This window comes from Camelus ferus, chromosome 15 (assembly GCF_009834535.1).
Source record: "Camelus ferus isolate YT-003-E chromosome 15, BCGSAC_Cfer_1.0, whole genome shotgun sequence".
In the NCBI taxonomy this organism is placed as follows: Eukaryota; Metazoa; Chordata; class Mammalia; order Artiodactyla; family Camelidae; genus Camelus; species Camelus ferus.
The window spans coordinates 22,917,738-22,941,735 of NC_045710.1; the positions used below are offsets into that span (position 1 = coordinate 22,917,738).

At 37.7% G+C, this 23,998-nt stretch overlaps 1 protein-coding gene and 1 long non-coding RNA gene across 4 annotated transcripts in view; one reads left to right on the plus strand and one right to left on the minus strand.

Moving 5' to 3' along the window:
• TTC27 (tetratricopeptide repeat domain 27) overlaps positions 1 to 23,998 on the plus strand; it is a 144,032-nt gene that overhangs the window by 50,362 nt on the left and 69,672 nt on the right. For all 3 annotated transcript variants that reach the window (XM_032497325.1, XM_014559194.2, XM_006184609.2), the window contains exons 10-12: positions 7,139 to 7,252; positions 20,717 to 20,812; positions 23,716 to 23,838. In XM_032497325.1, coding sequence (XP_032353216.1) covers positions 7,139 to 7,252; positions 20,717 to 20,812; positions 23,716 to 23,838 — 333 coding nt within the window. The remainder of the gene's footprint in view (positions 1 to 7,138; positions 7,253 to 20,716; positions 20,813 to 23,715; positions 23,839 to 23,998) is intronic.
• LOC116668929 lies at positions 4,290 to 20,002 on the minus strand. Its single transcript, XR_004326226.1, has 5 exons — positions 19,860 to 20,002; positions 14,920 to 15,050; positions 10,459 to 10,571; positions 10,101 to 10,175; positions 4,290 to 5,281 (listed from the first exon to the last, which is right to left on the minus strand). It is a non-coding gene; the product is annotated as an uncharacterized LOC116668929 (long non-coding RNA).

Consider the following 23,998-nt stretch of genomic DNA (forward strand, 5'->3'; position numbering starts at 1 on the left):
AGCTTTTTAGTAATTTCTGTTATTTCAGGCCAGTTTTAGATAAAAATATTCAGAAATTTATAGAGCATTTCTGAGAAATGAGTAAATTGTTGGAAGCAAATTATAGATTTTAAGAATTAGCAACATCTAGTATTTTATATCTTCATAAAAGTGTGTTCTTTAGGGCTAAATAGAAGATGAGATGATTAAAAATAGTGTTCACTGTAATTTAATTATATGTAGAGACATAGCAGAACCTTTTCCTGTACTAAAATAACCCACCTTTTGGGAGACAAATTCTGAACTTTGAAAGATCTTGAATATGCATTCAAAATATTATTTTGTGAGTGGCTTAAAAAAAGGCAATGAAATATTAGTTTGAGCATAGTTGTATTTTTATCTTATGTTTTCTAAGTCTTTAGTGACACTGAACTTGAGTGTAAGATTGCTGTCTTTTTAAGGACTTTATAAGTAATGATTTTGTAAAATATTTGCTTTTTTATTGTCATAGAATATTCATAACATAAACTTACCATTGTAACATTTTTTAAGTATATAGTTCAGTGGCGCTAAGGACATTCATATTGTCATACAGTCATCACCACTGTCCATCTCCAGGACTTTTTTTTAATCATCCCAAACTGAACCTCTGTATCCCTTAAACTCTAACTCTCCTTTCTCACCTCTCCCTTAGCCTCTGGCAACCACCGTTCTACTTTCTGTGTCTATGCATTTCACTATTTTAAGTACCTTATATATGTGGAATAAAATACTTGTCCTTTTATGATTGCCTTATTTCCCTTAGGATAATGTCTTCAAGGTTCATCTGTGTTGTAGCATGTATCAGAACCTCCTTCCTTTTTAAGGCTGAGTAATATTCCATGGTATTTATATACCACATTTTGTTTATCCATTTATCCTTCGATGAATTTTTTTTCTTTGGGTTGTTTCTGCCTTTTAGTTATTATGAGTAATGCTACTATGAACATTGAAATGCACATATATGAGTCCTTGCTTTTGGTTTGGGCATATATCCAGAAATGAAATTGCTAGGTCATATGGTACTCCTATGTGTAATTTTTTGAGGATGCTTTTTTCAGTGGCCAGACTTACTTACTCCGTACGGAGATACCAAAAAGTATCTGCCATGGACATAGAACAGTCAACAAAATTTCACAATTTACCAGTCTCTGATGTATTTTGGGTTTTGCTCACATATATAACTGGTAGCTAGAATTCTAGGCTAGTAAAAGATTATATCAGTTTGTTTAGGTACTATATATTCACTTATTGCCTCTTATCAAAGCAGAAACTCAGTGCTTATTTAAAACTTCTTCTATGTAAGACATCTCACTATTCTGATCTGAGGCAAAATTTGGTAATTGTCAATACCTTCCCTTATTTTACTAGTTTTTAGCACCTGAGAAATTTATATGTCCTTAAGTACTTTTCTCTCTTATACTTTTATTGACCAGTAAAGAACTTTAGTTGACTTTAAATAACCTGTTTGCAGGGTGTTTTGGTGACTATGAAGTCTATAAGAATTATAATCAAATAATGTTAATTAAAAATATAACCAAACAAAGATGAACTCAGGAATTCATGTCATTATTTTCCCTTCATTATTGCAGAATTTTGGAGGTGGGGTAAGTTTTGGTCATCTTTTAGTCCAACTTTTTTCTTTTTATAGATAAGATGTCTTAGTCCTAGAGAAGTTATTTATCTACTTATTTAAGGGCATATAGATAATAGCTAGGAAGATAGAGGAACCCAAGTTGGTTTTGGAAAGATTCACATTAATTTGAGATTTTTACAAAGTTAATGAATTATTTAAAACCTTACTATTATTTGATGTTAAAAAAGGGATCTTATTAAAAAAATTTTTTATAGCTGAAAGAAACCTTAGAGACCATCAGATCAAATCTCAACAGTATGTAGACGAGGAAAAAGAGGCCTAAAGACGGTCAAGACCTTTCCCAAGGGTTATGCAGCTCATGGGCAGAGATCCTGGTCTAGAACCCAGTTCTTTTTGTTTTCAGTACGTTTTTCCCTCTTTCCCAGTCCTCTTATTTAAAAATGTTTTGTGTGTCACAATTTAGGAATGACTTATTTTCAAAAAGCTTGTGAGCTTATGCTCTTTGTCATTTGGAACATTTTGTTGTAAAGAAAAAATACTATCAAGCAGTGATGAAGCTTCTGAGCTGCCTCACCGGACAGTAATGAAAGTATCATTTCATGATACATAGTTGTTATTTACAGTGTTGTGTGCCCTTGGGAGAGCATGTTCCCAATTCTATCCAGGGAACGCCAGGGAAAAAAAACCCATCGTGTGATTTTCATACATGTTAGTCACTATGAATTTGCATTTCTGTTTCAAAAGAAATGTTTTTGTACACCTCTGCCCCTCTGTAAAAGAGGACAAAGAAAAGGCCCTTTCTCTGTCCCTTTCTTTATCTCTCTGAGCCCCTGCAGTGTGCCAGGCCACACAGAAGGCACTGGCGGACCAAACAGCTAGGGCCTCTGCCCTGAGGGATCCGAACTTGATGCAGTGACAATCGCTGGGTAGAGGTGGAGTCGGAAGACTGTGACAGAGCCAGCAGAAGGCGGTGGGTGGTCATTCTCATGTCCTAAATTGACTGGAAGTGAGAGCAGTGACCCCCGTTTGGGGACACGCTGGAGACTGGGTCAGCTCCGCTCACTGTCTGCATGGAGCAGAGCCCGAGTCCTCACCAGCTGGGCTTCGTAGTTCCCTTGGGGCTCTCTCCCCTGGCTGTGCTTGCTCAACCGCGAGACTGGAAATTCTATAAAAATAGAATTTCCTTCATAAGTCAGTAGAGCGTTACAGCACATAAGTCCTGTTTCACTTTCTTTTCCTTACCTGATGTCCCAGTATGACGGATTCTGACCTCGTGGGCAGCGGTGTTTTGTAACATATATTAAACCCAGTCTATCTGCAGTTCCCTCCTTTTAGAAAGACTTTCCCAAGTCTGTATATCTCCCAACCAAACAAATATAAGATAAATGCATTCTTCAGTGATACCATTATCCAGTCAGTTCCTTCTGTAAAGCTTTTCAAATGTCTGTTTTTCAGATTGCATTTTACTTTCAGTGTTTCATGAGACTGTTTTGCTTGACCCTCACATAAAAGTCTCAGGCAAACTCTTGTTCTCATGCCAGCGTAGAAAACAGTCTTACTGGTAGTTTTTCCTAGGAAAATATCTCCCTGCTTTGGCGTGCAAACCCTTTAAAGCCGAGCTTTAGCTGACAGGCCTGGTCTGTGCTGATCTGTGTACCGTGACCGTTACTGGTAGAGTGACCATGTGGTTGGGAGCTGTGGGGGAGGGAAAAGTTTTCCTCGACCCTGTTAGGGTCCCTGGCTGGGTCTGAAAGTTAAACTGACAAAGACAGATTAACAAGAGAAAAGCACCCAAATTTATTTAATATAGGTTTTGTGTGACATGGGGTCTCATAAGGAAATGAAGACTGAAGAAACGGTTAAAGCTGAGTATTTTTGTGTTAGGTGTGATGAAGTCATGGAGGAATATGGCAGGTCAAAGGAAAGTGCAGTAAACTGGGGGAAACTTAGTAAGGTTTGCTTGTTGGGATTCTGCTCAGTGTCCCTTTGTCTTCAGAGAAAGGGATGCTCCGGATGTAGGGAGGGCACCTCTCAGGTTGACGGTTTTATGACTTTCAGGGAAGAGGGGCAAGGGGAAGGTCAGAGTGATCTTCCTGCTTGTGCTGTTTTCTCAAACTCCTTTAGTTTAAAATGCTCTATGCCTAGGTATCTGAGGGTAGGTGATGGCTAGTGCTGCCCCCTGTGCCCACTTGCGGGCGGGGGAGTGTTTCCAGTAAGGGTGTGAGGAAGTGTTATAGGAGGAGAAGTCCCGCAAGGGACCGCATGTGCTGTTCAGCAGGTGCTCTCAGAGGCTTTTTCAGTGTTGACTCTCCATATTTAATCCTCACAACTCTATGGGTGATGGGAATTACTGTTCCTACTATAGAGAGGAGGGAAGAGAGATCCTCTGAGGTCAGGTACCTTCCCAAGGTGACCCAGCTAATCACCTCACTTGGTGGAGCTGAGATTCTGATCAGGCTTGGGCTGACTTGGAGATTTTCCCCAGAGCCATTTCTTCAGTGTGCTTCCATGCTGTCACGAGGTTACAGAGACAGTCCCTTTAACACGCGAAAGAGAAAAAAGGCAGTGATGCAACCCACTGTAAGTAGTAGAATCAGTGTGCAACTTCACTTAATGAAGAAAGTTCTTCCTTCCTTTTGAAAATTCTTGAGATCACATTTTATAATAAAATCTTCCACCCACAATGTCACACAATTTAAGAATTAGCTTTTTAATGTCTTCTGTTTCATCATGTATATCTTTATAGTGCTATATACACTTACTTATGTTGATAAATTCATCCTTTTTGTAGATTTAAGTTAATGGAAACTAACAAGATAAAGATGTACATTAATCTTGTAAACTGTACTTCAAGGAGATAAAAATATTTCAATTTGCAAACTTAGTTATAGAAGAGTAAGGTTACTTAATAGTCATTACTTTAGTGTGTAAGTTCTCTGAGGGCAGGACCTTGTCTATCTTGCTGCTACTTTGTCCTTGGGGCCTTGCGCACACTCCCTTGTACAGAGTAGGTGCTCAAGTGAATGAATGAATGAACACAGTGCAGCAAGAATTTATTCCTCTGATTTTCCTTCTCCCTTATTTGTGTATTCTTTGTTTACCCCTCTTCTTCCACTTCCTTTAATCTAGCAATTTCCTGAAGCTCTTTACTGAGTCCTCTTCTTACATTACTCTGCCAATGTTTCCTGGGTACTGTCATCTATTCCTTGGAGAAAGTGTTAAAAAAAAAAAACATATAAAGATGTTGTTATGTAGCCATAAAAAATGATATCTTGCCATTTGCAACATGGATGGATCTAGGGGGTATTTTGCTAAGTGGAATAAGTCAGACAGAGAAGGACCACATGATCTTATTTATATGGTGAGTCCAAAAAACAGAACAAGCAAACAAAACAAAATGAAAACAGACTCATAGATACAGAGAAGGAAAAAAAAAAAAGCCTTCCACAGAAAATTTTATTTTGAGAATTTAAAGAAAATCTTGACATGAATTGGGGGAAAAAAATGATCCTTAGGCCTGCAAGGCCCAGAACTGCTGGATCACAGTCAGGATGTGAGGGTCTAATTCAGCAGTGAAGAGCAGGCTCTCCAGGGTCACCACATACACTAGTTGCCAGAAGTGAGGTGGGGTGGGCAAAACAGATGAAGAGATTAACAATTATAAACCTGCAGGTATAGAATAAATAAGTCATGTGTAAGGAATATGGTCAATATGGTCAATAATATTGTAGTGACTTTGGGAAAAGATGGTTACTAGGCTTGTGGTGGTCACTTCATAGTATATGCAAGTATCAAATCATTATATAGTACACCTGAAACTAACATAATGTACATCAACTCCATTTCAATAAAAAAGAAAAAAAAAAAGAAAATAGTTGAAGCTCATGTGTCCCAGTGCAATTTCCAAAAAGATAGAAAGAAAGAAAAAGATGTCATTCTGGGGATCAAGAGACCAACTGTTACAGTCAGGTTTGGCTACTAATGAAGGTGTGACGTTGAGCAAGTGATCTAACCTGCTAGTGCTTTATTGTAAAAGAGTTGGCCTAGATTTGCAGTTGAAAATTCAAATACCCACAGGGGCCAGCTAGGTAGTACAGACGGTGGAAGTGAGCTGGGCATGATACAGTAACGATCTGTAGGGACTGTGATGCAGTGTACACTCCACTGAAGGACTTGCTGACTGTCAGTGAGCATGTGGAGTTAAAATGAATTTACCAAAGACAAATGCTTCTATTAGCTTAGCCTAGTAGTTCTTAAATTTGGCTGTACTTTAGAATTACCTGGGGAGTGTTTTAAAAAACACCGATGCTCAGATCCTGCTCTGAGATGTTATTTACTTAAAATTTTTCTTTTAATTTTTATTTATTTTTTATTTTTTTAATAGTAGAGTCAATTTACAATGTTGTGTCAATTTCTGGTGTACAGCATAATGTTTCAGTCATATATGTATTCCTTTTCATGATTTATTTTTAAAATACTAAAAGCTTCTAAAGTGCTTCTAATGCACAGCTAGGTTTTGAATGATTAATTGGACTCCAGTTAACTAGGATATTTTTTACACTTGACTTTTAAAAATAAGCAAATAATCAAGGATGTGGCCAGCTTTCAGACAAATAAGCCTTTTGTCTTTCTTTGAAGCACTCTTTACTGGAAGTTATTGTGAATGATCACCTAGGGACAATATTGGGTTCCCTGTCATCAGCAAAGAGCTTAAGTTTGTGTGCGTTAAGCAGTCCCCATTGTATCATAATACATTTTGCCCCAGTTTTTGCTCACCCGCAAGTGTCACTTTCCCCTCACTACATCTGGGTCATATGCAGTGGTTTCTGCTACATTCTCTGAACTGATGGCAATCACAGCTTTCTCTTGGGTTAGGATTCAGTATGTGCATATTCAGGGTTTTCTCATAGGCCAGTCTCTCTTTAGATACCCCATCTAGGGAAGCATTTTAACTAAAATTGGAGACCCCCTAACCTAACCAAGACTAGAAAACATTCTTAAAAATTTTAGAATCCTTCAAGTTTGATTTGCATTTGCATCAACACATTAGGAAATTTTTTAAGTGAAGAGGTACCAGATTTCTAATTATTTGTTTTCATTTGTGAGTTTGGATGATTTTTAAAAATTTATTTCAACTTTGAGAAAGGTGGCATTTGTTTTTATATAATTTATTTTCTCAATTTTTTAATAACTCATGAGATAAAAGATTTATTAATTTATGGTATGATGTATATTCTGCTTATTGTTTTGATTATCTGGAAAGTTTGATTCATTTTTTAAGGAATTTTTTCAATAGAACAGGGCAACTAGGTTAAATAATGATTTTGCTCAAATGAACACATTCTTCATAAAAATATTTGAAAGCACATGTCATGTTCTATTATTTTTCATTGAGAAGATTTTCAAATCTGCATCTAGCCGTATCTTGATATTTTTGGCAAAATTAATCTTGTTGTATTCAGGGTGGGGTTACCCAGCTCATCCATTCTTTCTGTGGTCTTTTTTTTTTTCTTCTTCCATCAGTGTTTGCTTTCGCAACCAAAGTTCTGGGCCATTCAGACATCAGCTTTGATCCTCCGGACAAAACTTGAGAGAGGAAGCACACGCCGAGTGGAACGGGCAATGAGGCAGACACAGGTGAGAGTTAAATGTGGCAATTGTTGTTATTCTAATTCTTTATTGCTGTTAATACCATACGTGTTTGTTATGGGTATGAAATAATGAAACAGCTTTCCTTTCACGCAAACATTTTATTATTTTAGAGTAGTTCTAGAGTTTGCTTGGCTCTAAAACTCAGCAGTTTCACTTAGCTCTGTGACCATAGCATTTTGTTTGTGGTTTGTTTTTTATTTGAGATGTTTTATTTATTTATTAAATTGAAGTACAGTCATTTACAATGTGTCTATTTCTGGTATACAGCATGGTGTCCCAGTCATGCATATACATACATATATTCATTTTCATATTCTTTTTCATTAAATATTTTTATAATATATTGAATATAGTTCCTTGTGCTATATAGAAGAGACTTGTTTTTTTAATCTATTTTTATATATAGTAGCTAACATTTGCAAATCTCAAACTCCCAGATTTATCCCTTACCATCCCCCTTCCCAGGTAACCATAAGATTCATAGTATTTAACTTCTCTAAAGGAAACTGTTCCTCTACTCAACACTTTTCAACAGCAAACTTGTTGGTCTCTCACACCAAGCATTTCTTCACTTCCCTGTGGACATCAACTGGGTGTCCTGTAATTTAATTCCATTCTGACACTACCTGGAATTAGTGCAGACCCCATAGGTTAAGGGCTCAGTCCCATAGGACTGCCCCCCATTTCAGATTCCTATCTCAGATCTGGTACTTCTGACCTACTGGCTATAAATCAGGGGTTCTCACAACCTCCTCTTGAGTTCAGATTTGATAATTTGCTAGAATGGCTCACAGAACTCAAGGAAACAATGACTATTACTGCTTTATTATAAAGGATATTATAAAGCATACAAATGAACAGCCAGCGTCTTTTCTAACCCCTACCACTCAGGACGTTACGAGAGTTTTAGAAGCTCTGTGCTGGGACCTAGAGCTTATTTAGTTTTTATTATATTACAGCATCACACCTCTAATTTTAATTTTTATCATCCGTAAAAGAGGGTGATAATAATAGTACTTACAGTATAGGTTTATAGTGAGTATTCAAAGAGATAATATAAGAGTTAGTAAAAAAAAAAAGATATGCAGTTTCACAGAGAGATTGTATAAGGAAATAAAATTCAGCCTAATGCAAAAATATTCACTAATGAACTGAAATTAATAATCTCTATTCCAAAGTGTTCTTTTAAACTAATGATGAATATTTTGTTAATTTCTGTGTCTAAAAATACTTCTAATGGACACCTCACTAAGCTTAGTGCACTTGATTGATGCTTCTGGAAACAAAGATTATTCCGTAGGTTCCGTATCTCTCCTAACTCTGACCACTGATGGAGTCTAGAGCAGTGGCACCTCAGTAGCAGTGAACACACCTAGTGTCCAGATCTTGATTTCTAAATACCATTCTTCAATAATGGGAACCAGGGCTCCTTGGATAGATGGCTCATTTTAGGACTGGGGCAGTGGAAGCAGGGAAGATACAAGATGAGCCTGGAATATCTTGTGTAGCGCCAGAAAGTAAGGTAGTGCTTCAAGGTGAGGGGACAAGTCAGAAGGACACAGGAGCTAATGAGATAGAACAGTGAGAACTAGTAACATAGTAAAAGTCATAAAACATTTCCGTGTGGCTGCTTAAATTTAAATGTCTTAAGAAAAAAATGTTTACAGTGATTATTTTTCAAAGACTGAGAAAAGTTAGGAAACCAAACAATATGAGCACTTTAAAAATCAGTCTTTAAGAGCATTTGACATGTATTTTTTTTTTTGGAAATAACCTACCTGCTTTAAAAATCTATTAGTTGGCAGGTTAAAGCAGATGTTTATCTGGATTAAGTGAAATTTTTGTTTAAAAAAATCCAAGAAGTAGACTCATAGACGTAGAATACAAACTTGTGGTTGCCAAGGGGGAGGGGGTGGGAAGGGACAGACGGGGAGTTCGAAATTTGTAGATACTGAAAGGTATATATACAATAAATAAACAAGATTATACTGTATAGCACAGGGAAATATATACAAGATCTTGTGGTAGCTCACAGTGAAAAAGAATGTGACAATGAATATATGTGTGTTCATGTATAACTGAAAAATTGTGCTCTACACTGGAAATTGATACAACATTGTAAACTGACTATAACTCAATAAAAAAAAGTTAAAAAAAGAAACATGGTAATTCTAGAATTTCTCTGTGTAAGTTTAGTTCAGCAAACCAGTAAGAGGGTTACCAAGTTACTATGAATATCAGTGCTACTAACTTCCTGTTAGCAAACATTTATTGAATTCTTAGTCTCTATGGGCCTTGGATATACTTAGATAGTTAATACATGGTCTTTCACGTCACGCTTTGCACTCATGTCTTCTGTTAATTTTGGCGTATAAAATAGCCAAGTCATCTTTCATTTTTCTTTTGTAGTGGCAAATTTAACTTAAAAAGTATCAAAGTAAACTTGTTCATAGGTGTGTAAAATATATTTTCAATTTGAAACCTGCGTGATTCTCCGAATTGTGCAGAGGACGCTTTTAGATGTCAAATAACAAGGACGTGCTTTGCCTGGGGAAAATGAATATAAGAAAGTGCCCAGTCACCATACTCCCTGTCCTGGCCTTCCCATATCCAGGGTCTCTTCATCTTGTTGTCCAAAAGTTGCATTAGGAAGAGAGTGATTTAGCTCCCTACCTATAGGACACAGTGAAGGAGTTGTTATTTCTGCCTCTACGGGGAAAATCAGAGAAAACCTTTTCACTCCCCAACCCACAGAATTTGGAAATTAGTCAGATCATGGGACAAGATAACTGCAAGATTTGTCTAATTTTCTGTCACTTGTTGAGCCGTTTACCTCATAATCTGAACTTTTGCCAGTTCCTCTGATTCAGAGTTTGATATTACTGAGTTTGTTGAAGTTCTTGCATCCCTGAAGAATAAGAGAAAAATGATCTTAAAAATACATGTATACGTAAAACAGTGTTTTCAAAAAATTGTTTTAGTTTCTGTGGATATCTGTTCCCTTCCTCAGCTGTACAATGTGATAAAATGGTAAAATGTTAAAGCCGAAGGAAAAATAAGCTAGAAGGTGTTCTTAGTGAGAAGCTTAATCTTGTCACATTGCAAGTTGAAGACATGCAGGTATGATGAAGTCTTATGAACTGCCCCAGTTTGCCTGGCTGCTTAATGACAGAGTCTGAATTTTAACTTACCCACTGACGGGCAGTTACATTGAAGGATGCAATGGCAGGTTCAAAAGATGGCAGATTGGGCAGGGATTTCTGGGTGAGATGTGCAAACTTAAAAAGAGAACGTTGTGTCATCCCTAAAGGTAAAAAAAACAAAAAATCGAAGTTGTAAAATCCACAGAGGAAGAAGGAACTCCAAGTGGAGGACAGTTCATTAAAAACACACTCCCTCATGGGAATTATTCTAGGCTAAAATTTCTTTAATTATTGCATGTTCAGGGCTATGTTGATGGTTCAGGGCTATGATGAAGAAAATAACATTTATGGAAACATTGGTTAGTTTAGAATTCAGAAGCAGCTTGAATTAACATGAAATTATATTCTCCAGTATTTATTTATACCCTGCTTTTTACCAGTGGAGTATGAAGTACCCATCTTTCATCATTAAGCTTCTCCCCCACCCCACCACGCCACATCTGATCCAAATCCAAATAATCAACATTTTCTTTATCATAAGATCACATCTTTTTCTTCTTTAGTATGGTAAAAGTAGCGTATTATACATATAATCCAAATATGAAGCAAATTAATTAAATCCACGTACATTCAAAGGAACTATCTTATGTTCAAATGAAAAATAAATTGTGCAAACCAATGTCATCATTGTCTAGTAACGTTCATATTAGTGTTAGATAAATGCAGTTCAGTCATTGAAGATTAATGTTAGATTATTTTATGTTCATTATTAAAAGGATTTTGCTAATGAATTTTAATTACCCAGTTATCTCTTGCACCTGTTCTTTTAAATTGTGAAGGCCTGCCCATCAGGTCGTTGTGCCGCTGAAGATGATTGTGCAGCAGGAATCCCCTTCACCCTTGAATTTCTGGGAGGACGTTGCATTGAATTGGAAATTTGAGATTGTAGCAGTTTCCTGTCACTGGAGACTGTTCATACTGCAACTTGAGTTTCTTAACTGTGGAAGCTAATTGAGATTTCACAGCTTTTAAATAAGTATTTTTAGAGCATCTGTTCTTGATACTGTATTTTAGCATTTACTAAATTATACTTTACTGGGAAACCCATCAATCTTTACAGCTAGAATACTCCGTATATGTTTGCTGAATGTTGAATTTGAAAAAATAACCTCAATTTTGAATTTCCTGCTAATTAGCAGCAATAATTGAGAGTAGGTAAATTAAAGATTACATTTTCATCTGGCACTTCAGTAACCTGTGAGCTGTAGAGACCAGTCTTTCTAAAATCATTCCAATCCAAATCTTCAGCCCAGTGCCAAAGCTAACAGGAACAGAGCAGTTGCTATGACCACACTGAGGGTAATGTAGAGGTCCCAGGGGGTAGTAATTCACAGTTTGATTGGGTGTATTTTTTAACGGAAATGAGATAAAGGAATGCCAGTGTTTTCTTACAGGGTTTCCTTAAAAAATGATGAATTACATGCATAAATTAGTCTGCTTTGAGGTCATTAGAAGAAGTGATAAGAGGCTGGAGTCCATGAATTAACTGCTTAAGTAACTGGAAATATGTTCACTCTATTTCTCAACATAGCAAAGCTTTGCCTCTATATTACAAGGTGGTCATTTGTTCTGCGTTGCAGATTTCTCTCCCATGTTTTAGTGTCTTGGAATATGCTTGTGCTGTACTGTGTTTTCGCATATCTTCTTCATAAAAGTTCATCCACGTGCGTTGTTGTACTTGGCAGGCTTGGTACTGACCTTGATGGGTGGCCGTTTGTGTGAGTGGAGAGTATCTGGCTGCCATTATGGAGCCACTGATGGAGAACAGGCGGTGGCCTGGAGCACGTGGTCTGCTAATTCAGGCTGACCTGGGTCACATTTGGCTTGCACAGTGAGGGGGGCATGGCTTTAAACTTTGAGAAAAAGCACTTCATTTTTATACTTATTTTAAATACCCTTTTCCTAAATACAAGATGCTTGTGACGGACAGATTGAAGATTAGGGCTTTTTGAGACTCTTTACGCTTGCACTTCAGTACTGTTTAAGCCCGGGTCTCAATGAGGAACCTTTTAGTTCCAAGGGACAGAACCCAATTCAAATTGGCTGTTAAAAGGGAACTTTGTTGGTTCTTGTAACCAGAAAGACTAGGGGTTTCTGATCAGAGATAGCTGGGCTCGGGGCTCAAACAGACTGCCAGGTCTTTCTCTTTCTCTCTTTTCTCATCCTTGTTCTCATGTCTCTGTTTTTCTCTGCCTGCCTCAGTATCAGAATGTCTGTTGTCAGAAAAGCACCAGATTTCATTGTCCATAGACCTCACAATCCAAGAGGAAGAGAGATCACATACCGTGGCCAAGGTTAAAGCCCTTACCCTCTTGTGCTTCACTTCCCTTACCTGGAGAATGGAGAGAGCAGTAATGGCCACCTCATTTGGATATTGAGGGATTAAATGGGTTAATACTTGTGAAATGCTTGAAATAGTGCCTGGTGTTTAGTAAATCCTCAGTTAATGTTGACTGTTATTATTATCCCCACTTTAAAGGAGGGGAAGACTAGGTACAAGCAAATAAAACTGCCCAGTCCTTCATAACTCACCAAAAGCGATCTTTACTACCTAGAAAATCTGAAAACATTGCAATAGTTACAGTGTTTCCTGCTCGGTATGCCGAGTCCTGCCCTTAAGCTTTTCAGGTATCTGAGAGGTGGAAACAATGCCTTCCATTCTAGCTCTGCACTCCACCTGCCTTAATGACCACATGCAGCATTTGAAAGTTACTGAAAAAATATACCAGAACTAGCTCCTGTGACTGTAGCTGTGCTTTTATTTTTTGGAATAATTATAGCTACTATTGTTTATTCAGAATTGTGTAGTCACTACCGTTTACTGAACACTGTATGCCAGGTGCTGAATAATCCTAGGAAGTAGGCACTATTTATGTTTTTACTGATGAAGAAACTGAAGCACAGAAAATCTAAGTGACTTACGCAAGGCCTTAGAGCTGGGCCAGAATTCAAACCAGGTCTGCCTTGGATTTCGAAGGCCATGCTTTGAATCACCATGCTGTAGTCTTCTAAGGAAGCTATGAGAAGGCAGATACCAGTGTAAGACTTGGCATCATCTGGAGGAAAGGGGTTGAACTCGCATAGGCAGGAAGAAGTGAACAGAGGCTTTTGTGAGAAAGGCTTGGTTGCAGAACTCAGCATCTCAGGGCCTACAATTTAGGTGAAAGGAGGGGAAACGGAGTGCACACAATATCAGGATGCAGTCCTGTGTGGGAAAGAACGTGCTCGAGGGTGCGTGAAGCTGGCTTCTGCTAAGGCCAGGAGGGGGGCTACCCAGGGAGGCTGATGGGTGAACCAGGATGTGAATTCCAGGATAATAGATTTGTAGGAGAAAAATGGGCAATAATTAGTTCATAGATAGGCGAGGTAAAAGAGAGGGAGAAGTGATAAACAGCATAAAATAAACTTTATCACTGATAGTGAAAAATTTAGGAAAAAACCTAGAAAGTTACAGAACAGAGAAACCTAGGTACTACGTGAGGAACTTCCCAGTGGGACGGAAGAAAGTACTCCCACTTAGAGCACACTTCTTAAGGCCCTAAATGCTGGCTTCAGTCAGATCCCCGTCAGGGCACTCTGAAGGTCTTTTAGAGTCAGATTATGTTGATGGAACTACACATCGGTTTTCCCTGGGACAGCACCTTGAGTACATCTTAGTAGTCTTATGCAGCACTTCCCAAACTTGCCTGAACATATGAACCACTTCCAAGGTGCTTGTTAAAATGCCACTTTTCAGCCCAGCCCTCAGAAATTCGGGGTCCAGTGAGGGTGGTGATTATGGGTCCTTTTGGAAGAGAGGTAGGCTGTTAATCTTCAGTAGCTCCAGATGTTTTCCTGTCTCACACCCAAGTAAGCACAGAACAGAGGCAAAAAGGGCATTTACCAAGGCCTGGAGGCCAGCGCTGGGATGTAACAGGGGTGGGGGCCAGAAGGAACCTCGGAGGTGTTACTGAGGGCCTGGGCTGGGGCAGTAGGAATTGGGCTCTCTGAGGAACAGGTGCTTTTCATCTGACTGAGACTGCTCAGGAAAGTAGGTGTAATTATCAGTAGACTTAACTACTTTAACTTTTTTAGGAATGCTAATACTAGGAATTCGAAACATTCCCTAAGGTTTTAATAATAAGTATTTGTTATTCTTTGCACTCTTGGGCTGCTTGCAGATTGCAAACAGACTGACTTGTGTTCTCATTTCTAATCTTTTAAGGCAAGATAATAAAAAAGAACTTCTCCTTAAATAGTAAGCAAGGTCCCCTGGAGAAGTTTTCGGAGAAAGCTGGACGTGGGTAGGGGACATGGGTGGGGTCAGGAGAAGGCCTGAGGGCTTCTGCATCTGCTGATTCCCAGGCAGCCGTTCTCCAAGGGTGGTTGTGGAGCCCCGAGGCTCCCCAGGCCTTTCAGAGTGTCCTCAGGTCACGACCATCTTCACAGCAATACTGAGATACTGTTTACCTGTCACTGTGTTGGCACTGAATCGGCAGAAGCAGGGGGCGGTCAAACTGTCGGTCCCTTCACCCAAATCAAGATCGGGACAGCACGCCATGCTAGGAGCCATCCTGTGCTTTGCTGCCACGAGTTCGTAGCTGAAAAAAAGAGAAAGACAATTTTGTTTATGAATGTGTTTGATAAATCAGTAAATATTATTAAGTGCATTTTTAATATTCTATGTAATCAACTGGGAAGTACTTGCAGAACACTCGGGCTGCGCGCTAAAGCACAGTGGGTTCGCAAGAAAAAGCTGAGCCAGCTGCTTCTCCCAGGGAACACTCTTTTTACTTGAAAGAAATACTGACAAACTATGGGTATTCAGACTTGGGTATTTGGCAGACATTCTTTCAGAAATGAATGAAGTGAACTCATCACTTCTAGGAAACTAATTATTACTATTTGTTACCAATGATAAAATTTTGAGCTTCCAAGAAAAAAATGAGACTTCTGGAAAACTTGTATCTAGGAACACTAGGAACGTGACAGCTTCCTGTTACTTCCAGTACGGGATGAGAGTTTTCTTAGGAGGTTGTGATATTAATGCATATAATTTTTAATATTATATGAAATATATTAACATTTGGAAATCTGCACATTTTCCAAATGACTGATGCATGATGTTAAAAAAAAAATCAAGCATGGGTAAAAGATCCATTCAAAGTTCAAGACAGATCAGTGAGTGTGGGTTTATTTGTTTTTTTAGGCTAATGAATTTTACTGTAACAGTTATTTAATGTAACAGGGAAACATTCATTGATAGGATTTCAAATTCCACTTTGCAGGAACTCTAAGGAGCCACCACATGTTGAATTTTGGTGTGGTATCAAAGAATGGTATGCACAATTAGCTGAAAAAGCTATTAAAATACTTTTCCCTTTTCCAACTACCTATCTGTATGAGGCCAAATTTTTATCATAAACTTAAACCAAAACATCATATGGCAGCAGACTGACTACAGAAGCAAGCCTGAGAATCCAGCTGTCCTCTATTAAGCCAGACAGTAAAGAGAGTTGCAAACATGTAACATGTTGCCCATCTTTCAAGACCTTTTGGGGGGGGGAATCTAGTTATTTTTCATAAAAACCATTATGTGTATTAATATAATAGATTTGTTATTTTATTTTAGAGTGGGTGAATAAATATTTAAAATTTACTCAGTTTTAATTTCTAGTCTGATGAGTATTGATAGATTAGAGCACCCATAAAGAGAAGCTCTGTGGAGTCCCTCAGTAATTCATAAGGATTTAAAGAGGTCCTGAAACCAAAAAGTTTAAGAACTGCTCAGGTCTGACTAAAAGGAACACTCCAAGATCCTTGTCTGGGCTTCCTTGAGGACTTCGTCTTTATGTTCATCTCTTCAGTCTGAAATCATGAAAAAGACATCTAGGCTCTCCCAGCCCCCATGAGTACACCCAGTTCCTACCAGCCAACACTGAAAGTCTTCTGTATCTGGCACAGGAAGCAATCACTGAAGCTCTTCTCAGACAGGCCACATCCTGCCTCGTATTATGAAATTTAGGTGGGGGAAACCCAGCTGATTCAAGTTCTCAGTATTTTTCCCATGAGAAGCTGCTTTTTATTATCACAGATCTGATAATTTCCACTTAGGAGGTAAGGTTTTAATAAAGCTGTCAGCTTGGTGTTTGGAATCAGACAGGCTCACCTATTCATAGCTTTAAAGTTTGGGCAAGTCTTTTTTTTTTAATCTCTCTGAGCTGCAGTTCCCTATACACGAGGTAAAAACTGGGTTAATGATAGGTTTAATGGTGTTGTTGATCCTTAGCAGGTGTGTTAATAGGTTTTAATTCTCATTCCCCTTGTTTCTATTGACAATTTTCTTGGACTTGGGAGTTTGAGGTGGCAGTTAGCTTGAGCGCTGTTTGTGTCACAGCTGAATGACTACAGACTCCTGTCAGAGAGAGCTGTTCAGCCCCAATGTTGGATATATTTGATTAAGTACATATTTTTTTATAATAAATCCTACCCCCCTACACACATGCACACAGATTGCACAAAAAAAGCAAGGTGATTTGGCATATGATCAGTCAGACCTTTTAGATTATCAGCTAATGTCTACTTGGCTCTTCTGATAAATACTTTGATAATCACACAAGCAAGAATGAATAGCCTTCAGTGAAAGTGTCAGTCCTGAGGGACTAGCTTTGTTCTTTTGAAGATATGTATTCCATATTTTTAGATATGAGCACATAAATGGTCTAAATCATCCCAGACCTTGTGCAGAATGGTCCTTCTGTACTAAATCATTCTCTATGTGCTAAGTTTAAAATGTAGTCTTGATTTTTCTCTAGTCTTTGAGGAAGTTCTTTCTCTACTGAAAACAGAGCATTGAAAAGAGAGGGCCCATCGCTGTTTTCTGGGGTTTTATTCTTTTATCCCCCATTCCATGGAGATGTCCCCTGACCTCTGGTACTGTGGCTCCTGGAGGCTAGAGAGTTGTTATTGTGCAGGGTTAGGGAACCCACACGCACAGCACATTTTCTCAAAGGACACTCAAAGTATAAATGCTTTGAGGTGGTGGAAAGAAAAAAGATGTTAAATGGGAACCTTAAAACTTAGAAACAGTTTCGTACCACAGTGGTCTGTACATCACGAAGTCGCCTTTGGTGTGTCCCAGCAGTTACGCCCGGATTTGCTGTGACTCTGCTCTCCCCACTCTCTTGACTGAGCCTAGACTCTTCCTCACTCTCTACTCAGCATCTTTCCCATTTATCCTCAGCTCTTCCATCACCCTCCCAGATCACACTGTTTGCTTTCAATTCTTAAAGATTGGTTTAGGGTACCTTAACCTCTCTCTCTCTCTGTTTTGATGTTATCATCTTTCCTTAAAGACCACCTTCTAGTACCAGTTTTAGCTTATGATCAAGTGCTTTCAGGTGTGAAATTCATGAAATTTAGAAACTGGAAAGAAAATGGCACTGCTTTAGAGATCATTTACTTAAATTTCTGGGAGTATGTGAAAGGTTGCAAAGTACCAGATTCTCTGCGAGCTCACTGTTTCTGTCCATGTTCATTCACAGAAATGGACACAGTGGTAACTCAGGCTTCACATTCATTCAGTCCCATGCTCCTAGTACTTTAAATATTGTCTTTCAGGCCACTTGGGTACAGTTCGCCCCTAAGGAACAAACCTGATACTTGTGTTCAGCTAATAGTGCCTGAAACTAACCACCTCCTCAAATGCTTGAAATAAATACTCTTTTGATAAAGCCATATACTCAGAGAGTGTTGGAAGTACAAAAGATCATTTAGAAAATCATTTCATAGATGAGTGCCCTTGTGCTTATTAAATGACTTGCTTGTTGGAGGCAGACCTAAAGCAGGATGCCAGCCACTTCGCTTGCCAGCATTCCCTTTCCTGTAAAGGACTCCAGTTATGTTTTGTTTTAATATAATGGAATTATTTCAGAATGAGTCGCTAGAAATAATCCTGTTCTGAAAAACCTAAGAGATGAACTGTAAATATGTCTCTGTATTTGAGTTAACAAATAAGAGAGTGCTTTGAATCCAGTAGAGGAAATAGGCAAATTAATTTAATGTTCTTTGTTTTATTGGTAGGTAAATCTTCCTTAGATGGTTGTCATACTTAAAGTAGGAAGAAGTATATTCTGTGCAGGAGTGAAAATAGGTTAGAATTCTGTTTTCAATCTTTATCATACACATAGCCTAATCAAGTTCTTCTGAAGTGTGACTATTACAGGGGCTCATTTGTGGTATCAAGTTCAAGTAAATGTTGGTTCTCTGCTCTCTCTCCAGTGACCTTTGCCATTTTGTAGAGTATCTGAAAGTATCAGAGACACTCTGAGATCATCTCAAAGTATCTGAGAGGATCTGAAATACATACTAAATCTGTTTATTAATAAATCAGGAACTATTTCCTGAGCACTGCTTAATGTTTTAGCTAGATGCAGTAACTACAGCAAACAACATGAGTTTTGTTTGAAATGCAAATGTTTTGCATGTAACTAGGACTTCATAAAAGTGAGCGTTGTTGCTTTTGGCTTTTAATTATTAAATAGGCATTATTTATTTTTTCTTTCCAAAGAAAGGAAAACATTTGATAAAAAGAGAAAATTTCCCCACTTTTGATGAAGTAATTCAGTGAACCTTTTATTTATGTATTATAACCATATGTACCCAGCCAGAAGTTTTTCTTCTCTTCTGTCTCTCCTACAACTAAATAGCTTTGGGCAGAAGCACGCAACCTTTTTGCTATTAAGTTTCTCTGAAGTAAGGCCAGAGAGCTTTAAAAATATTTTGACCTAAGATGGTTCAGGAGTCTGGATATGACTCGATTCGTTCTGACTGATTTGATTGAATAACATCTTGGATTGTCAAAGAAGTGATGTAATGAGTGTTTTCTCATTCTTGCAGGATATGCTTAGGCTAACAAATATATCTCCCACCTAGTATAATACAGAGAACTTCCCAACCTGCCCCCTCCAATTGAGGTGCAGTTTCCTTGCTTCAGAAACAGGTCTCTTTTTACTTTGATTAGGATCTGTTATATTCTTGTCCTTTTCTTTCTCAAGAGGAAGTTTGGACTCACTCCCTATAACTTTTTTTTTTTTTTAATTTTCAATTTTAAAAGTTAATATTGTAAAAACTTGAAAAAAATCTCAAACTTACAGAACAGTGGCAGGTACCCTGAAGTTTTGGAAAGTAAGCTGCTAATGCAGTGCTTCGTCCTTCTCAAATACATGGACGCTCTCCTACATAACCTCCTACGTAACAGACATATTGCTACCAGCTAATCCTCATAAGACAACCCCGTGAAGACCAGTCAGTTGGCAAAAAAAGAACATCTGAGTGCTGCATTTTACAGAGTCATGACAATTCACAGTTGAGAGGTCTCAGTATATAACAGAAAAAATATGTATACTTACCGAAAACTGAATGACAAGTGAAGAGGCAGGTGAAGATGATCACGGTAGTGAGACTGCCACCTGTGTGTTTGCCTGGGGCTCCAGAGTGTCTGCGTTCACTTCGATGCTGAGTCTGTGAGGTCTTGTGTTGACTCATCATGTGACCGCTGGATAGTGCCAGCCTTTGGCTTTGCATTTGGCCCTGGTACTTTTTCTCAAGAGTCAGCCGTCTTAGTCTCATTGGCCTACTTCCTGACGTAGCTTTTGAGAGCACAGTTATTCCACAAAGTGCGGGTATGTCAGCACAGCAGAGGGAGTGCAGGTTGAAGCTGTTCACTGCTCCTTAAGGGTGGTCTCGCATGAATGAGTGTCCTGCCCTGGAGCTAGCTCTCTTGCTGAACAGTAAGAAAATTCGCCCTCTGTCATGAGCTAGACACACCCTTTGATTTCACTTTATTCCTGAGAAAATAGTCCTAAATGAAGTTCTTCATAGAATTTTCTTCGATATTAGAAAGTGCCATTGTCAAAGTGACATGGTTGTGACATAGATATGCTGAAGAATAGTTTTTCTTAGAAAAAGTGAAAGGGTTGATTAATAAGGTTGGTTCTTTGAAAGAACTATTATAGGAACTCTCAATATAAGAAACTGTTTTCCTGAGAGAAATGTACAGGTTTACATAAATGTTGATTAATTTTAAAGTTTTTTTTTCTTTTAACATTTAAAGAAATTCAGAAAGCATTCACACATCCCATCACCTTATCAAAGTGACTTGTGTTCTTTCTTTATGTGTCTATTTGGATAACTTTCACACTAAGAATCTTATTTATATTAAAAAGTTATTACACAGGTAGATTCTGATTATGTATGTACTTTTAAGGCTCTTGCAGACCAGTTTGAAGATAAGACCACGTCTGTGCTGGAACGCCTGAAGGTTTTCTATTGCTGCCGAGTACCACCTCACTGGGCCATTCAGGTATTTTTGTTGTCATTATTGGGTATGGAGAATACTTCACATTTGAAAGAAAAAGCATTAGAAAAGAATGACTTTCAATTTGTGTTTGAGTTTTCAAATATTTCAGTGAAAAGAATAAAAGTATCTAGCTGGGGATTGCCAGTTACTTCAAATTGCTATTTTGAGTGAAGTTATATTAGACTTCTAAAACTTTTTTTTTAAATTTTAAACTAGATTAAATAGAATCCTTGAAACTAAATGGAGAACCACGAAAGTTTCCATTTTTAAAATAACTTTTTATATTTAAAAGCCCTTTAAAAGGGACTTTATGCTAAAGAATGAATCTTTTAAGCAAGTTGTTTACAAAAAGTAAAAGAAAGCATTTATTTGATACTCAATATTGTGAGGTATCCTTAAGTACGCTCCTCTTTCTAAGGATGTAGGAATAGCTAGTTTAGCTCCTGCCCTGTGGTTCTCCTGTGTTACAGGCATGGTTCCCCTGTTCTGTAAAATTGTTAGCACCTGTGGCAACTGGGACACCTGGTCCAGTTCTTTAATTCTACAGACAAGAAAATTGAGGCCTATTGCAATTAACCACATTTTTCCAGTGTTGATCACACAGCTGTTCATAAACTACATCTCTAGTTTTTCAACTTTTAGTGTAGTTTACCTCCTTTCCTATCCCTTCATTGCGTTGTAATTGTACCAGGTAATAACAATCAACTTTTACTGCACGTTTATTATGAGGCACACATTTTGTTCTGCCTTCACATGCATTGTCTTATTTTATTGCAACAATTTTGTGAAATATCCCCATTGTACAGATGTGGAAGTTATAGCAGAGAAAAGCTTAGTGGAATCAAAAGGTACCAGCCAGAAATTTCTAGATGATTTGGTAACTATTGTAATTTTAACCAGCTTCCAATCCTCTCTGGTGGATTATGCACATAGTAGTGACTTAGAACTACAAATGCCAACCCGCCATGTAACGAATCTCCATCATAAGATTTCTTAGAATAGGTTATATTCTGTTTGTTTTTATTGAAGTGTAGTTGATTTACAGTGTTGTGTTAGTTTCAGGTGTATAGTATTGTATACATATATATGTTTTTTTCAGATTCTTTTCCATTGTAGGTTATTGCAAGATATTGAATGTAATTCCCTGTGCTATACAGTGGGCTCTTGTTGTTTACCTGTTTTATATACAGTAGTGTGTATCTGTTAATCCCAAACTTCTAATTTATCCCCCCTCCTTTCCCCTTTGGTAGAGTAGGCTGTATTTTTAAGCACAAGATAAACAAGGGGGTTTATTACACATTGGGTTACACTTTATCTATTGAAGGGGGGCTCAGTAACACATAGACACATAAAAAGCTTTGTTATATCATCTCAAAAGGAGTAGCTTCTTCATCAAGAAGGTGTTAACAACTGGAGCTTTTTGGCATGTTTTTGACCCTGACCTGTGAAATTTGTTAAGCGCTTTGTACTTTGCGGTTTGTGGTATACAAAGATTTCAGGCTCTGAGCTATTATTATGACAAAACATGTCTATTGAGGGTGTAGCTGTTACTCAGTTTCTGAACAGAATCATTAGGAAAATTAAACACTGTCGAAATAGAATTTAGGCTAAGTGTTTATTTTATCTGCTTAGGAAGCTATGCATTTTAGGGTCTTTGGGCAGTTAGAAAAACATTCTCTTTCATTAAGAAATTAAATCATTTTTTCTTTCTTTTAAGGGAGTAACCATATCTTTTTGTACTATTTTTAAAGATCAAGAAATAACAGCATGGTTTATTGTAAAAGGAGAATTTGCCTTTTGCTAGCCATTTCAGCTTAGATGCCGTAACTTTCTTCATTTGTTAAAAGAAAAGATTAAACTACTTACTACTTGAGCACCAAGACTTATTCCAGCTCCCACATGCTGTGTTCAGTTTTTGAAAATGTCCAATCACATATTCTAAAATAGCCAAATTCGCCTTTATTTCATGGAATGCAGAACTGGACCATCCCTTTTGTTTATTTTGATAATATATTAGCTTATAATGTTCAGATGTATTTCATTTTACTTTCTAATTTTGTTAGTCCTGCATTTTCCATGTCCATTAGCTTCTTAACTCTTAAATATGTATTGAATTTTGAAACCATACCTTATTTAAGAGTCTCACCTAATTTTTTAACCTTTCTAATATTGTCTTCTATGCCTGCAGGATGGACCACTTATAAACTACAATAGATTTAATTTTGAGTATGTTTAACCTTCACTCACCTTGCCACAAAATTTGCCCCCTTTTATCTGCCAAGGACTGGAAAATTAGATAGCTAGGTTTTTTAGAATGTGCTTAAAGTAAATTAGTGTTTTTGTTTTCCTCAGCTATATACCCAGAAGTGGGATTGCTGGATCATGGGGTGGTTCTGTTTTCAGTTTCTTGAGGAACCTCTGTTTTCTGTAGTGGCCACACCACTTTACATTCCCACCAGCAGTGTGCAAGAGTCCCCTTTCCCCCACATCCTCAGCAACACCTCTTATCTTTTTGTTAATAGCCATTTTAACTAGAATTTAAAAAATCGATTTATTGGATCTCAGCTTTACAACAGAGATCATATATAGAATCTCTAGGGAATAAGAAGTATAGATTTTGCTTTTTAAGTTCTCAGTTCTTGGGGAAAAAATGGATATATTGAATGTTTTGAAACAATTTCTATTTTATTTTTTTAATTACTCACCTCCTTTAAAGAAGCTTGCTAAAGTATTGAATCATTGCAACTTCCTAATTGAATTATAGAAATTGAGGTTGAATTATAGAAATTACGTATTTATTACAATTAGCAGACCCTTGAGACGGCAGATTGGATATACCTGTAAGTGAAACAGGGCTATCTGTCTTTGCATACAGAAGTGTTCATTATTTTAACTTGATTTTCTAGCGCCAACTTGCAAGTCTGCTCTTTGAGTTGGGATGCACCAGTTCAGCCCTTCAAATATTTGAGAAACTAGAAATGTGGGAAGATGTTGTCATTTGTTATGAAAGAGCCGGGCAGCATGGGAAGGTAAGTAATAGTAAAATTCTTTATACTGGGAAGAACCTTCCATCTTTGAGCATCTTCTCACATGTTTTGTTTTTAAAACCTATTTTTACCAACAGTTCACTTATATGCCTTTTTTCACCTTTTTCTCCAGAAATCTTTTCAATGTTTTCTCTGATTTCAA